We start from the raw sequence: 15,240 nt of genomic DNA, 5'->3' as shown, positions 1-15,240 counted from the left end.
AACCCCCTGAGTGGGAGTTCCTGTAGTTTTTTACATTCACTGCAGATATATTTACCCTGAATCATTTCAATGCAATAAAGAAATGTTGATATTACTTACAACTGAAAAATATCCATTCCTTCATTGGTCCAGTAATTGTCTTCAGTCTCTGTTTTGAAGTTTCAGTACTTTGCATTTATTAACCTTCCCTAATGGACATGTCCTGAAGCAGTCTATTTACACATTCCCTCAAACTAAACAATTTCCAGACTCCTATTTTCTTGTTTACCGTTTTGTTTCATTCAAACCAAGTGCACGTGCAGGCTCCCCAGCAGCTGAAGTGACAGTTCCAAATCACTTTGGAAAAGCAAAGGTGGACTCCTTCCCTGAGTTCACCAAACTCCCACACTGACCAAACCTCCCAGCATTCCCCTCTGTGCTGGCTGCACTCAGTGCGAGCTGCAGAACAAGCTGCCCTGTATTTATATTGCTTCTGATTTATATCACTCCATTCTGAAGTTCTGTTGTTCAGGATCTGGGTTAAGCTCACTCATTTCTCAATCGAAAGCTTCCTTCTTTCAGCCTGAAAGAGACTTTACATGTGCAACCAGCAAATGGGACTTCAATGTTGGAATCTGTTCTCAGGATTGATGGGCTCGATGATTTGATTCAATGAAATAACCTCGTCTAATCTCTTCAGGGATCGACATTTCAGGTGTAACCCTTCTTCAGGAAGGGGGGATAGGTGTGAGGGGAGTTGCAGATAAAGGGGTGGGTGGGAGCGAGGTGGTGAGGTGGGGATAGGTTGAGAAAGATAGAGAGTATGACCTGATTGGTCGATGGGAGAGATGAATCCAGAATTATCCCTCCCTTCAACCAACCATGTCCTAACCTCGACCTGTCTCCACCTATCCCCACCTAACCACCCTGCCCCGGCCACTCCCTTTATCTGCAGCTCCCCCAACACCCACCACCCCACTTCCTGAAGAAGGTTTACACCCAAAATGTCGAGTTCTCCACCTCCTGATGCTGCCAGTCTTGCTGTGTTCTCCCAGCCTTCTGCTTGTCAACCTTGGATTCCAGCATTTGCAGTTTGTCTCTAATCTCTTCAGGGGCCAGGATGAGTGTGAGGAGATTGGGTTTTGATGGAACGACCCACAGACTGAAGTCAAAAAAAGCAAAGTAAGAAAGGCAAGTGGATCGAATTCGAAAGATCAAATTGTGAGCAAAAAGTAATTGTTACCAGTTTAGCAATTGCAAAGGAGAGAGTGACCACATTGAATTGCTTCTGGTGTCATCCTCTGTGTCCGAACATTTCACAGAGCCAGCTCCACATCCTTCCATTGGCTTTGTCATTGAGAGGCAACATTTCCCTTCCCACAGCCCTTTTTAAAATGTCCTGTCCCAGGGAATCACTGAGGCAGAGAATACTTCACCTTTTCTGGGAAAGATAGAGAAATATAGGGTGTCAAGGAGCAGTTTCTCTGCCTTCAGGGTCTGACAGAAGGATGTGTGTAGTGTGTGGATTCTGGAGACAGATCACTGAGATATTCCTCACTCCCATCAACACCTGACTTTATTCTAACAACAGTTTCTATTCTTCATTATAAAGTACCCCCACCAGCTTCAGACTGGACATTTCACACCCAGCCCCCATTTCCCCACAATCAAGAACCAAACTTGCCCCATCTCAGGATTGCCCTCTGAATGTGGTGTCAGTGTGCTAATGCTGTTTGAATGAAAGAGCCACAGTGGAATCTGGGACTGAATCCAAGGGGTTTCTGAGCCACCAGCAGCCTCCCCGCTGCGTGAGGGTTGTTTGGTTAAGATTTCAGCCCCATTGATTCCCACTGATACTAAAGCCCGAGAATGAGATTTTTGGAGTCGCATGTGGACTAAGGAACACAACAGTCAGGTCAATGATCTGCTCTGGAATCCACCCTGAGCCCTGGATGTCTCTCACTGAGATGACCCAGGGGTTACAGAATATGACAGCAGAAGGTGGAACCAGTTTATCATTGACTGCCTTCCCCAGCCGTGACTCCCAGACTCCCCAGATTTAACATTCTCAATCTTACTCCAGGGATACACAGGCCCATTTCATTGCACTTTAAGAGTAAAGAAAACCCAAGTCTAATTTAAGTAATATTTATTTCCCAAAACCTGTGAAATTGTTATTCTGAGTAACAAGATGCTGCTGATCATATTCATCAATGCAGGGTTCCCAGGAGCTCTGGCCATTTCCAAAGCACACACGAGACAGAGATTGAATCTTCTTAATCTTTATTCCTTTTTCCAGATTTACATTGACAGAAAACAGACTTCAATTAACAGCCCAGACAGAGGAAGCTGCACAAATTCACAGCCATAATGGAGCTTGAGGAAAACACTTGTGGAGATTTTCTCAATGACATAAGAATCTTGTCCCTTTAAGTAGTGACAGAAGCTTAAATTTGAACTGGCGGCTGAGCAGGAAGGAGATCTGGTTTACTGAAGCAGAAATTTCAGAGGTTCACATTGTTTTGTACAGCTGACAGTTTTCAGCATCTTCGAGAGGTTTTACTTGGCATCACAAGTCATCACTGTCCCCATAAAACACTCCCAGGACAGGGTCAGCACAGGGTTTCATACAGAGTAAAGCTTCCTTTTGATGATCCCAATGACCTGCCTTAACCCTTGAACCTCAGAAATGTCACCGAGTCAATCCTACGAAGGAAGAGAGTTGAAATTCAGTGCTGACAATGACCTTTGTCCTGCCAGCTCAGCCCTGTTCTATTTAAAGTTGTGTCTCCTCTGTGGACTGTCTTGAACACTCTACACACATTCTGATCTCCTGATGCTCTTGCTGAGGGGAGAGGGGAGGGTCACGTGGGTGAGGGCACAGGAGAAGCGAGCGTTGGACTCCCAGTCAGACCCAGAGAGGGTCAGCAGGCTGCTGACACTGTAGGTGCTGTCCGAAGCTCGCAGGTAGTTGCTGGTCTGAACCCCGTCCGAAATGACTGCACCATCCTTCTTCCACTGCACCTCCAGCTCATCGGGATAGAAGTGATTGGCAAGGCACACCAGGGTGGCAGCACCCTTGGCATTGACCTGCTCCGGGGAGGGGGGCAGCAGGGTCAGCTTGGGCTGAGAGTTTTCACGGCCTGAAAGACAAGACAAACAATTTTAATCCCTGCCATTCAAAGGGATTTCAACTCTGAACATTCACTGGCAAAACAATCCATTTGAACATTTGTATTCAATACCTAACAGACCCCATAAAAGGACAGGGCCTTTTAAAATTGCTTCTTGGGATGTGACTGTCACTGGCAGGGCGAGCATTTATTGCCCATCCCTAATTGCCCCTGAGAGGGTGATGGTGAAAAAAAGGGGCGGTTTTGGATCATTCTTTATGGAATGAATGTGGGCAGCTGGAAGGGCTATCAATGGGGGAGCATTTGAGTGACAGTTATCAGAACTCAGTGAGATTGAGTGGAGGGATGAAAATGGAGAACAATGGAGCAAGTGGAAACGTTTTCATTTGGGAACAAACCATTTTACTAAACAGGGCAGGGATTGGGTAAAAGTGGCTGAAAGACAAAATGCAGGGGTGAAATTTACCAGGACCTGAGGAAAGCAAAGAGCTGACAGGATGAGATGTGTCCAAATGAAGTCAGGGAAATCTTAGTGATGTTTTATAATCACAGAAAGAACAAGTGAATGAAGGAATGTAGGAGGCCCATTCGAGAGCAGGAAGGGAACTTGTGTGCGGTGGTGCAAGATGGAGCAATGGTTCCTCATGAAAACTTCCAGTCTGTTTTCACAAAAGAGAGGGACAAAGCAGAAACTGTAGTTCAGGAGTAGAACTGTGCAATATTGGAACATCATCTTTCACATCTGAAAGACTCCCAGTTCATCCTAAGAAAAGAAAGATCCATACTGTCCCAAAAACATTTGCAGACAGTGTGGGATTTGTTGTAATGTAGGAAATGTGCAAACCAGATTGTACACAGCAAGATCCCACAAGCAACAATGAACCAAGGAACATTTTTGAGTGATGTTTGTTCAGGAATAAGTATCAGCCTGAATATGATTCAAAGAGAAAGTAACTAAAACAGTTGGATGGAAAATGAGGAAATGAAAGTTAAAGGAGAAGGGAGGAATACTGGTTAGTGATGGAATTGATTGTTACTAGAAAATAAAAGGAAAGGGATAGAGTATTGTGAATGTCATATTGCACTGAGGAAACTTAAAAGTGCAGGGAAGCTCAATATAGAACAAGCTTAAAGGTTTTGTCTCTTAACACATGAAGCATTCGGATTATTGTAGACAAAGTGGTACCACACAAACCAAGGGAAATCAAGTTTGCGAGGAGTTTAAACTAACTAAAGAAGGTAGGAGCTCAGGAGAAGTTATTAAAGTATCCAGACCAAGTAATAGGATCGAGATTATGGAAAGGATCAAGAATCAAACTTGAGGCACCGTAGGGTGGAATGGTGGATCAGTGGTTAGCACTGCTGTCTCACAGCTTCAGAGACACAGACTCAATTCCAACTGACTGTCTGTGTGGGATTGACACATTCTCCCCGTGTCCACTTGGGTTTCCTACCATTGTCACAAAGATGCGTAGGTTAGGAGGATTATCCATGGGAATTGTAGGGTGGGTGGGATGCTATTTGGAGGGTCAGTCTGGGCTGAATGGCCTGCTTCCACACTGTAGGGATTCTGTGATTTCTAAAGGAGATAACTATGAGAAGGAGGCAGTCAGTGCATGACTGAGGGTGTTGTACTTAGATGCATCGAGTATATGAAACAAGGTAAATGAGCTTATAGCTCAGGGACGTGGCTGCAAGGGGTTCAGGGTTGGGAACTAAATATCCAGGGATGCACATCCTATTGAAAGGAAATGCGAGGGCATAGAGGGTCAAGTGTAAAGGAAGAACTGAAGGTAATCCTTGTTAGTCAGGAAATGGTTTTGGGGAGATTGATGGAATCAAAACTTGTAAGTCCACAGGGGCCAGCAACTCATCAGAGTATTTAAGAAAGTGGATGTAGAAATAGTGGACACATTGTTGATCATTTTCCAACATTCTGTCGATTCTGACAGAGTTCCAGTGGACTGGACAGTATCCAGTGTAACCCCACTTTTTAATAAAAGGAGGGAGAGTGAAAATGAGGAATTATACATGAGGAAAATGCTGGAGTCAGTTATTAAAGATACTGTTACCGAGCATTTGGAAAGCAGTGACAGGATTGGTCCAAGTCAGCATGGATTTACTAAAGGGAAATCAGGCCTGACACATCTTCTGGAAGGTTTTGAGGATGTGATCCGTGGAGAATGGACAAGGCTGAATCAGTGGACAACAAAAAATGATGAAAAAGTTCAGCAGGTCTGGCAGCATCTGTGGACAGCTATCGAAGTTAACATTTCAGATTGAGTGACCCTCCCTCAGGACCCAGTGGATGTTGTGTTCTGGACTTTCTAAAGGCTTTTGACAAGGTCCCATACAAGAGATTAGTGAGCAAAATTAAACCTCATGGTATTGGAGGTAATGTATTGACATGGAGAGAGAACTCGTTGGCAGATAGAAAGCAGAGAGTTGGAATAAATGGGTCCCTTTCAGAGTGGCAGGCAGTGATGAGTGGGATACCACAGGATTCAGTGCTGGGACCCCAGCTGTTCACAATATACATAAATGATATGGACAAAGGAATTGAATGCAATCCCTCCAAATTTGCAGATGACACTCAGCTGGGTGGCAGTGTGTGCTGTGAGGAGGATGCGAAGAGGCTGCAGAGTGACTTGGACAGGCTGGCTGAGTGGACAAATACTTGGCAAAAGCAATATAATTTGGGTAAATGTGAGATTATCCACTTTGGTGGAAAAACAGGAAGTCAGATTATTAGTGAATGATGAAAGTTTAGGAAAAGGTGAGGTGCAATGAGAGTTGGGTGTCATGGTGGAACAGTAACTGAAAGGGGGCATGCAGGTGCAGCAGGCAGTGAGGAAAGCTAATGGCATGCTGGCCTTCACAGTGAGAGGATTTGTGGACTGGAGTAAGGATGTCTTGCAGAATTAAGGCCTCAGCTTGAGTATTATGTGCAGGTTTGGTCTCCTAGTCTGAGGAAGAACATTCTTACTATTGAGGCAGCCCAGCGAAGGTTCTCCAGACTGATTCCCAGGACGGCAGGACTGATATATGAGGATCAACTGGGCTTGTACTCACTGGGATTTAGAAGAATGAGAGGAATCTCACAGAAACATATGGAATCCTGATGGGATTTGACAGGCTTGATGCTGGAAGAATGTTCTTGATATTACAAAAATCCTAAACTAGGGGTCACAGTCGAAGATTAAGGGCTAAGTTATTCCGATGTTGTGAACCTGTGGAATCAAAGGATATGAGGGTGGAGTGGGAATGGGATAATAGATTGCGTAATCAGCCATGATCATATTGAACGGTGGTGCAGACTCAAAGGGCTGAGTGGCCTATTCCTGCAGCCATTTTCTATGTTTCTAATGATGGGTAGAGGTGTGAGGGTGGTGGGGGTGTGTGTGTGGGAAGAGCAGGTTTACCCTGTCAGGAAGAGCTGAAATTACATCAACAGCAAGAGGAAATATGGAGTTGGAAAGCATAGAATCTGTGTGAGTCAACTTAAGGACCCACAAAATAGCAAAGGGCCTGATAGGAATTATGTACAAGTCTCCTCTCAGCCGGGATGTGGGGCAGAAAATAAATCAGGAGATAGAAAACGCATGTAAGAAAGGGATTATTACAATAATCATGGGGACTGAATATGCAGGTGGACTGGGAAAGTCAGGTTGGGAATGGATCTCAAGGAAAGGAATTCATGGAATGTCTGCGAGATGCTTTTTTTTTTGGAACAGTTTGTGGTCGACCCACTAGGAAACAGGTAGATACAGACCCATCACTGATAGCTACTGACACATCACTGATAGATACTGACCTGTCACTGATAGATATAGATCCATCACTGATAGATACTGACCAGTCATTGATAGATATTGACACATCACTGATAGATACAGACCCATCACTGATAGCTACTGACACATCACTGATAGATACTGACCTGTCACTGATAGATATAGATCCATCACTGATAGATACTGACCAGTCATTGATAGATACAGACACATCACTGATACATATAGATCCATCACTGATAGATACTGACACATCACTGATAGATACTGTCCCATCACTAATAGATACTGTCCCATCACTGATAGATACTGACACATCACTGATAGATATAGATCCATCACTGATAGATACAGACACCTCACTGATAGATACTGTCCCATCATTGACAGATACTGACACATCACTGATAGATACTGTCCCATCACTAATAGATACTGTCCCATCACTGATAGATACCGACCCATCACTGATAGATTCTGACCTGTCACTGATAGATGCAGACCCATCACTGATAGATACTATCCCATCACTGATTGTTTCTGTCCTATCACTGATAGATACTGACCAGTCACTGATTGATACTGACCAGTCATTGATAGATACAGACACATCACTGATAGGTACTGTCCCATCATTGAAAGATACCGACCAGTCATTGATAGGTACAGACCCATCACTGATAGATACTATCCCATCACTGATAGGTACTGACCAGTCACTAACAGATACCGTACCATCACTGATAGATACTGACTCATCACTGATAGGTACTGACCAGTCACTGATAGATACTGACCCATCACTCATAGATATCGATGCATCACTGATAGATACTGACACATCACTGACAGATACTGTACCATCACTGATAGATACTGACTCATCACTGATAGATACTGTCCCATCACTGATAGATACTGACACATCACTGATAGATACTGTCCCATCACCGGTAGATACAGACCCATCACTGATAAACAGTGACCAGTCACTAACAGATACTGTACCATCACTGATAGATACTGACTCATCACTTATAGGGACTGACCAGTCACTGATAGATACGATCTCACTGATTGATACTGACACATCACTGATAGATACTGACACATCACTGATAGATACTGACCCATCATTGAAAGATACCAACCAGCCACTGATAGATACTGACCCATCACTGATAGATACTATCTCATCACTGATTGGTACTGTCCCATCACTGATAGATACTGACCAGTCACTGATTGATACTGACTAGTCATTGATAGATACAGACACATCACTGATAGATACTGACCAGTCAGTGATAGATACTGACCCATCACTGATAGATATTGACCCATCACTAATAGATTCTGACATGTCACTGATAGATACTATCCCATCACTGATAGCTACTGTCCCATCATTAAAAGATACTGACCAGCCACTGATAGGTACTGAGCCATCGCTGATAGATACTATCCCATCGCTGATAGATACTATCCCATCACTGATAGGTACTATCCCATCACTGATAGATACTGACCAGTCACTGATAGGTAATTTAGGAATAATCCATTAGGACTGAGATGAGGAGGAATTTCTTCTGCCAGAGGGTGGTCAATCTGTGGAACTCATGCTATGGAGGTGAAGACATTGAGTGTGTTTCGGACGGACATTGATAGGTTCCTGATTGGGAAGGCGATCAATCATAATGGGAAGAAGGCAGGAGAATGGTCGTGAGAAACACATCAGCCATGCCCAAACGGCACTGCAGACTTGATGGGCCGAATGGCCTAATTCTGCTCTGTTATCATATTGTCTTTTGAACAGACTCTGCAAAACGCTGGAACTCTAAAAGGCCTGGATTTGAGCCCTGCTGGAGCTGTTTGTCATCAGAACTTTATCAAGGGATAACCAGGGAGTGGTGAGAGTGTGCACCCTGTTCCATGTGGGAACTTCAGGATGCTTCCCATCTCCTGGAATACCATGAGTTCAGGAAGTGTGGTTAGTGACAGCAGTTAGAGCTCTGGGTTTCGGAGCTTGAGCAGCAGCTGGTGTCAGTGTGGAGCATCCGTGAGGCTGAGAGCTCCGTGGAGAGCACGTTTCTAGATGTGGTCACTCTGCAGCTTCAGAGTATACAAGGAGAGAGGGAATGGGGGAGCAGCAGACAGTCCAAAAGAACCAGGCAGCTAGTACAGGAGTCCCCTGAGTGCATCCCACTCTCCAACCAGGATTCAGTTTGGAATCCTGATGAAAATGATGGTTCCTCTAGGGAGTGCAGCCGAAGCCAGGTCCACGGCACCACGAGGATTTCAGCTGTACAGGGGGGCACAAGGAAGACTGGAAGAGTGATAGTGAGAGGAGATTTGAGAGTGAGGGCAATCGCTAGGTGTTTCTGCAGCTGCAGATGGAAATCCAGGATGGTGTGTTGTCTCCCTGGTGCCAGGGTCAAGGATGTCACTGAGCGGCTGCAAAGCACCCTGAGGGGAGAGGGGGAACAGGCAGCAGTCGTGGTCCCAGTGACCGAGGAAGAAGAGGGATGTGGTCCTGCAGTCAGAATTTAAGGAGCTCTGGAGGCAACTAGCAACAGGAGCTCAAAATTGTGAATCTCTGGATTACTCCCAGTGACCAATGCAAGTGAGGATAGGAACAGGAGAATAGAACAGGGTGTATCTGAGGCTGGAAAGGTGGTCCAGGAGGGAGCGCTTGAGATTCTTGGGACATTGGGAATAACTTTGTGGGAGATGTGACCTCTATAGACCAGATGGGTTGCTCCTGAACAGAACTGAGCTCCTTGTGGGGTGATTTGCTGGTGCTGTTGGAGAGGGGTTAAATGAAAATGGAAGGGGGGTTGTGGGAACCAGGAGGAAATATCAGGGAGGAACACCAAGGAAAACAGAATCATGGAAGAGATAAATACTCCAAAGTAAGGAATAGTAACTTATGTAGCCGGGTCACAGTGAGGGAGAGAGTAATAATTTCTAAATCCAACTGACTGTGTGCATGTAGGGGCCTGCGTGGAGTATGGGGAGTAAGATTGGGGAGTTACAGACGCATATTACCAAGTGGAAATCTGGTGTTGTTGCTCTTACAGATGAGGACAGGACTGGGTGTTAAATATTCCTGGATACAAGGTGTTCACTAAAGATAGGAAAAGAGGAGGAAGATGGGAGGTGTGGGATTGGTTAAGGAGATCAGTGCAGAGCTAGAGAAAGAGGATGTCCCAGAGGGGTCAAGGATAGATCGATTTGGTTTGAGATAAGGAACAAAAAGGTGCAATCAGGTTGTTCAGTGCAGTCTGTTGGTCACCAACTAGAGGGAAGGATGTAGAGGAACAAATCTGCAAGAAATTCACAGCACACATTTGGGTAACTTTAATTATCAGAATATAGAATGAAATCGGAGCAGTGTGAAGGGCAGAGAGGGGCCAGAGAGAAAATGCTCAGGTGAACTTTCTACAGCCGTGTGTTCCCATTCCAATCAGAAAGGAAGCTCTGCCAGACCTGGATCTTGGGAATGAGGAGGCCCAAGTAGATCAAGTGTCAGTGAGAGGACATTTAGGGAAGTGTGATCATTGTACCACAAGGTTCAGGGTGACCGTGGAAAAGGACAAAGGACAATCCAGAGTAAAGTCATGACCATGGATCATATCCCATGGATCACCTCCAAATGTCTCACTCTTAGAATTTTCATATTTTATTTTGAAACTGAATATGAACGAGTTACTAATCTAATCTTTTGCCGCAGTATTTACAGTTGAGAAGGACATGGAAGTGAAGGAAATTCAGGAAATAAATGTTGATGTCTTGGGAAGAGTCCATATTACAGAAGAAGAGATGCAGTAATCTGTTCTTTAAACTCATAAAGATAGATAAATCCCCAGGACCTGATCAGCTCCATCCCAGTACTTTGTGGGAAGCTCGGGAAGAGACTTTGACACCCCTTGGTGAGATGTTTGTATCATCAACAGCCACGGGTGATGTGCTGGAAGACTGGAGCGTGGCTAATGTTGTGCTGTTAGTTAAGAAGATCTGCAAGGAATACCCTGCGAAGTATAGAGCGGTGCGTCTGATATCAGTGGGGAGTAAGTTGTTGGAGGGGATTTTGAGAGATAGGATCTAAATGCATTGGAAAGACAGGATTAATTAAGGATAGTCCGCAAGGCTTTGTAAGTGGGAAATCATGTCTCACAAATTTGATTGAGTTTTTTGAAGACATGACCAAGAAGATAGCTGAGAGCAGAGTGGTAGATATTGCCTACATGGACTTTAGCAAGACCTTTGACAAGGTACTGCATGGACAACTGGTTAGTAAGTTAGATCAAGTTGGATCCAGGGAGGGCAAGCTAACTGATATAAAGTTGGCTTAATGGTTGGAGACAGAGAGTGGTGGTAGATAATGGTTGTTCAGACTGGAAGCCTGTGACCGCGATGTGGCAAAAGGATTGGTTCTGGGTTCATCATTGTTCATCATTTAAAGAAACAAATTGAATGAGAATATAGGAGGTAGGGTTTGTGAGTTTGCAGATGACACTAACATTGGTGGTTTCATGGACAGAGAAGAAGGCTATTTGAGAGTACATTTACATTACACATTGAGATAATAGCGAGGTGTTGCATTTTGGTACAAAAACCAGGCCAGGACTTACACAGTTAATTGTGGGGCCATGGGGAGTGTTGTCAAACAGGGAGACCAAGGGGTGGAGACACATAGAGGATTGAAACTGGTGTCACATGGAGACAGGGTGGTGAAGAAAGAATTTGGTACAATTGCTTCTATCGGTCAGAGCATTACGTGTGGGAGTTGTTACGACTCTCTAAGGTATTGATCAGGCCCATTCCCAGTCACCCTGCTATTGGAAGGATGTCATTAAATTGGAAAGGGTGTAAAAAGGATGACAAGGATGTCACCGAGACTGGAGGGTTTGCGTTATAAGGAGAGGCTGGTTAGGCCTGGGCTATTTCCCTTGGAAGGTCAGAGGCTGCTGGGTGACATTTTAGAGGTTTATAAAATGATAATGGGCATAGATAAAATTACTAGCTCAAGTTTATTCCCCAGGGTAAGGGAGTCCAAAACTAAACAGCAGAGGTTTAAAGCAAGAGGGGAAAGATTCAAAAGGGATCTGAGGTGCATCTTGTTCACATAGAAGGTGGTGCCTGAATTGAAGGAGCTGCCAGAGGAAGTCGTAGAGGTGAGTATGATAACAACATTTAAAAGGCATTTGAACAGGTACATGGATAGGAACGGCATGTGGGAAATTAGCTAAATGCAAGCAAATGGGACTACGGGAATAGATAAGGGGAATAATTCATGAAGGATGTGAATATTTTGGAGATGGGGTAAAAAAATTCCCATAGAAGGTTCAGGGATGAGGAAAGTCAGTTATGAACAAACTTTGGAGAAGTTTGGACTGTCTTCCTTGGAGAAGTGAAGGCTGAGAGGAAATTTGTTTGAGGAATTCAAAATCAGGAGGTGTCCGGACAGAGTAAATAGGGAAAAAATGTTCTCACTCATGAAAGGATTGAGAAGGAGAGGGCACAGATTTATAGTAATTAGTGAGAGAATCAAAAGTAAGATGAGAAAAAAGAAATTCAGCCAGTGAGTGGTTAAGGTGTGGAATGCACTGCCTGAGAGTGTGGTGGAGGCAGCTTCAATTGAAACATTCTGAAGGGAATGAGACTATTATTTGAAAAGGAACAATGTGCAGGGTGACAGGGAGAAGGCAGGAGAATGACACTCAGTGAATTGCTCATTCAGAGAGCCAGTACAGACAGGATGGGCAGAATGGCCTCCTTGTGCACTGTAACAATTCTGTGATTGTGTGATTGAGCAGAGTTAAAGCTGGGGGAGGTGGGAGCTCGGTGTCTCACTGTGCTGCTGCTGCTGCTGCTGCTGCTGCTGCTGAGGTCAGTGAGATCAGAGACTGGGACAGGGAGCCAGAGCTCACATCAAACTCTGCCTGTGTCCGTCACACTGAGACTGGCAGGAGGCTACTCACTGATTTCACTCCATGCTGCAGGAATGGGACCACAGGCTGCAAATGGACAGAGCTCCTCCACACGGTGAGTAAAACTTACTGACTTATATCTTGCTGCTTAAGCGGGGCAATAGGACTACAGAAATACAGCTGGACACCCTGTTAGACACAGTGCTCCTCAATCAACCATTTCATTCACTGCAGCTTCTCACTAACACCTTCAACAATTCAGCATTTGTGTTTTAGCAAGTTTTGTATTGAAAGGGTTTACTTACTCAGTCTGAGCTTGGTTCCTTTACCGAACGTAAGCCACAGTGAGAGCTCCTAGTGCAGAGGGTGTACAAAAACATCTGCTCTCTCCTTCCCTCTGTCACTCTCACCCTCTCCCTGTCTCTCTCTGTCTCTCACTTACTCTCTTATTCTCTTTGTCATTCATGTCTTTCTGTTTTTCTCATTCTGTTTCTCTCTCCCTCTCTCTCTGTAATCTCTCTCTCTCCCCCTCTCCCTCTCTTTCTCACTCTTTCCCTTTTTCTCTGTCTGGATTATGTCCAGCTGGGCTTGGGCGGTTTGTGAAATTTATTTTTCAATGTTAAATCTTGCAGCTACTCGTCCCATGTGGCCATGGAGTGTAAGAGGGAAACTTGAGGCCTTCAGTGAGTGGTGGATACCACAGGGACTGGAGTGTGTAGTGGACAGTGACAATCCCAACATGGGGTAATTTGTTCAGTTTCATTGATATCTAACTGTGGACGTGTTAATGCAGGGGGTGGATGCGTGTTCTCTATTTAATATTATATAAAATTGTGGGATGTGTCAGTACAGGCGGTGGGACTGTGTGTATTGCAGTTTTTGTACAGCTGTGTATCACTGTGTCAAGGGGAGCTGTAACTTTGCTGACAGTAATAATCAGTGACATCCTCATTCTGAACGTTGCTGATTGTCAGGGTGAAGTGTGTGCTGGACACTTGTGTCCCGGTGAATCTGTTGGAGACTCCTGTGAATCGTGTGGCTGCATTGTAGATCAGGAGAGAGGGTTTTTGCCCTTCTTGCTGCTGGAACCATTCAACATTACCACTGGCACTCTGACTGGATTTACAGGTGATGGTCGCAGTCTGGCCCAGTCCCACTAACAGCACCGGGGGAGACTGGGTCATGGTGATTTCCCCACTGATACCTGAGGGGTCAGAGAGAAACACAGTGAAGTCAGAACTGTCACAGAAAGAGCCTGTCAAATGAGAGATTGTTGGAGACACTGAGCATTTCTCTGGTTTCAGCATTTTCCCTTCAATCACAAGTCAGTGGAATTGGAGTGAAATGGAGAGCAGCTAAAGATTCAAGGTGGAAGGAGAGAGATTTGTACCTGCGACACAGAATGCCAGGGGCCAGATCAGCTGGATGTGTGAAATCATGGTGTGTGCTCCTGTCCCTGTGCCTGGTTCCTGATAAACTCTCCCTTCACTGGGCTCTGCTTTATAAAGCTGCAGCCTGTGAGAGTCTGACTGGGTGTTCCTCAGTATGTAAATGGCATCAGGCAGAGAGAGCCACGTCAGCCCCTCACACTTCCTCTTCTCTCTCTCTCTCTCTTTCTCTGTCTATCTCAGAGAGTCATTGATGTGAACAGCACTGACTGAGGCCATTTGGCCCATTGTGTCTGTGCTGGTCAACAGCGATCTGATGACACTAATCCCATCCTCCAGCTCTTGGCCCATTACCCTGGAGGCTACAGCAACACAAGGGAATATCTAAACACTGCTCCAATGTCACGAGAGTTTGTGAGTCAACCAGCCTTTCAGGCAGTGAGTTCCAGACTCCCACCACCCTCTGGGTGAAAACATTTCTCCTCAACTCTCCTCTCACTCTCCAACTCGACTGGGCCTGGACTCACTCGAGCTCAGAAGGATGAGAGGGGATCTGATTGAAATGTATAAAATTCTAACAGGGCTGGACAGGGAGGAGGTTTCCCCTGGTTGGAGAGTCAGGAACCAGGGTTCATTCTCTCAGGGGCTGAGATGAGGAAACATTTCTTCACTCAGAGAATGGTCAATCTGTTAAATTCTCTACCACAGAAGGCTGTGGAGGACAAGGAACTGAATATATTCAAGAAAAAGAGAGAGATAATTGTTTGCATTTTAACAGCATGAAGGGAATGGGGAGAAAGCAGGAATATGGCTTTGAGAGAGAGGATCAGCCATGATCATACTGAATGACAGAGCAGACTCAAAGGGCCGAATGGCCTTCTCCTGCTGCGGTTTCTATGTTTCTATGTCTGTGTTACCTTCAGTCTCTGTTCCTGGTTATTGAGTCCTTTACTCATGTAAAAAGTGACTTCCTACCCACCCTATCACTGCCTCAAATAATCTTATACCCCTC

General features: G+C 45.0%; 1 pseudogene and 1 gene segment (V, D, J or C); one reads left to right on the top strand and one right to left on the bottom strand.

Annotated features, from left to right (window-relative positions):
* LOC122552870 (uncharacterized) overlaps positions 1-15,240 on the top strand; it is a 1,138,103-nt pseudogene that overhangs the window by 649,726 nt on the left and 473,137 nt on the right.
* Positions 2,226-15,240, bottom strand: part of LOC122547613 (Ig kappa chain V region Mem5-like) — a 229,387-nt gene continuing 216,372 nt past the window's right edge. Inside the window, 1 exon segment of the V gene segment in view lies at positions 2,226-3,122. Within this exon segment, the coding sequence occupies positions 2,794-3,122 (329 nt within the window).

The sequence above is a fragment of the Chiloscyllium plagiosum genome, unplaced genomic scaffold (assembly GCF_037043375.1).
Source record: "Chiloscyllium plagiosum isolate Xiang-an unplaced genomic scaffold, Cpla_swu_hap1 HiC_scaffold_9, whole genome shotgun sequence".
Lineage (NCBI taxonomy): Eukaryota > Metazoa > Chordata > Chondrichthyes > Orectolobiformes > Hemiscylliidae > Chiloscyllium > Chiloscyllium plagiosum.
This window is presented reverse-complemented; position numbering and strand designations above follow the sequence as displayed.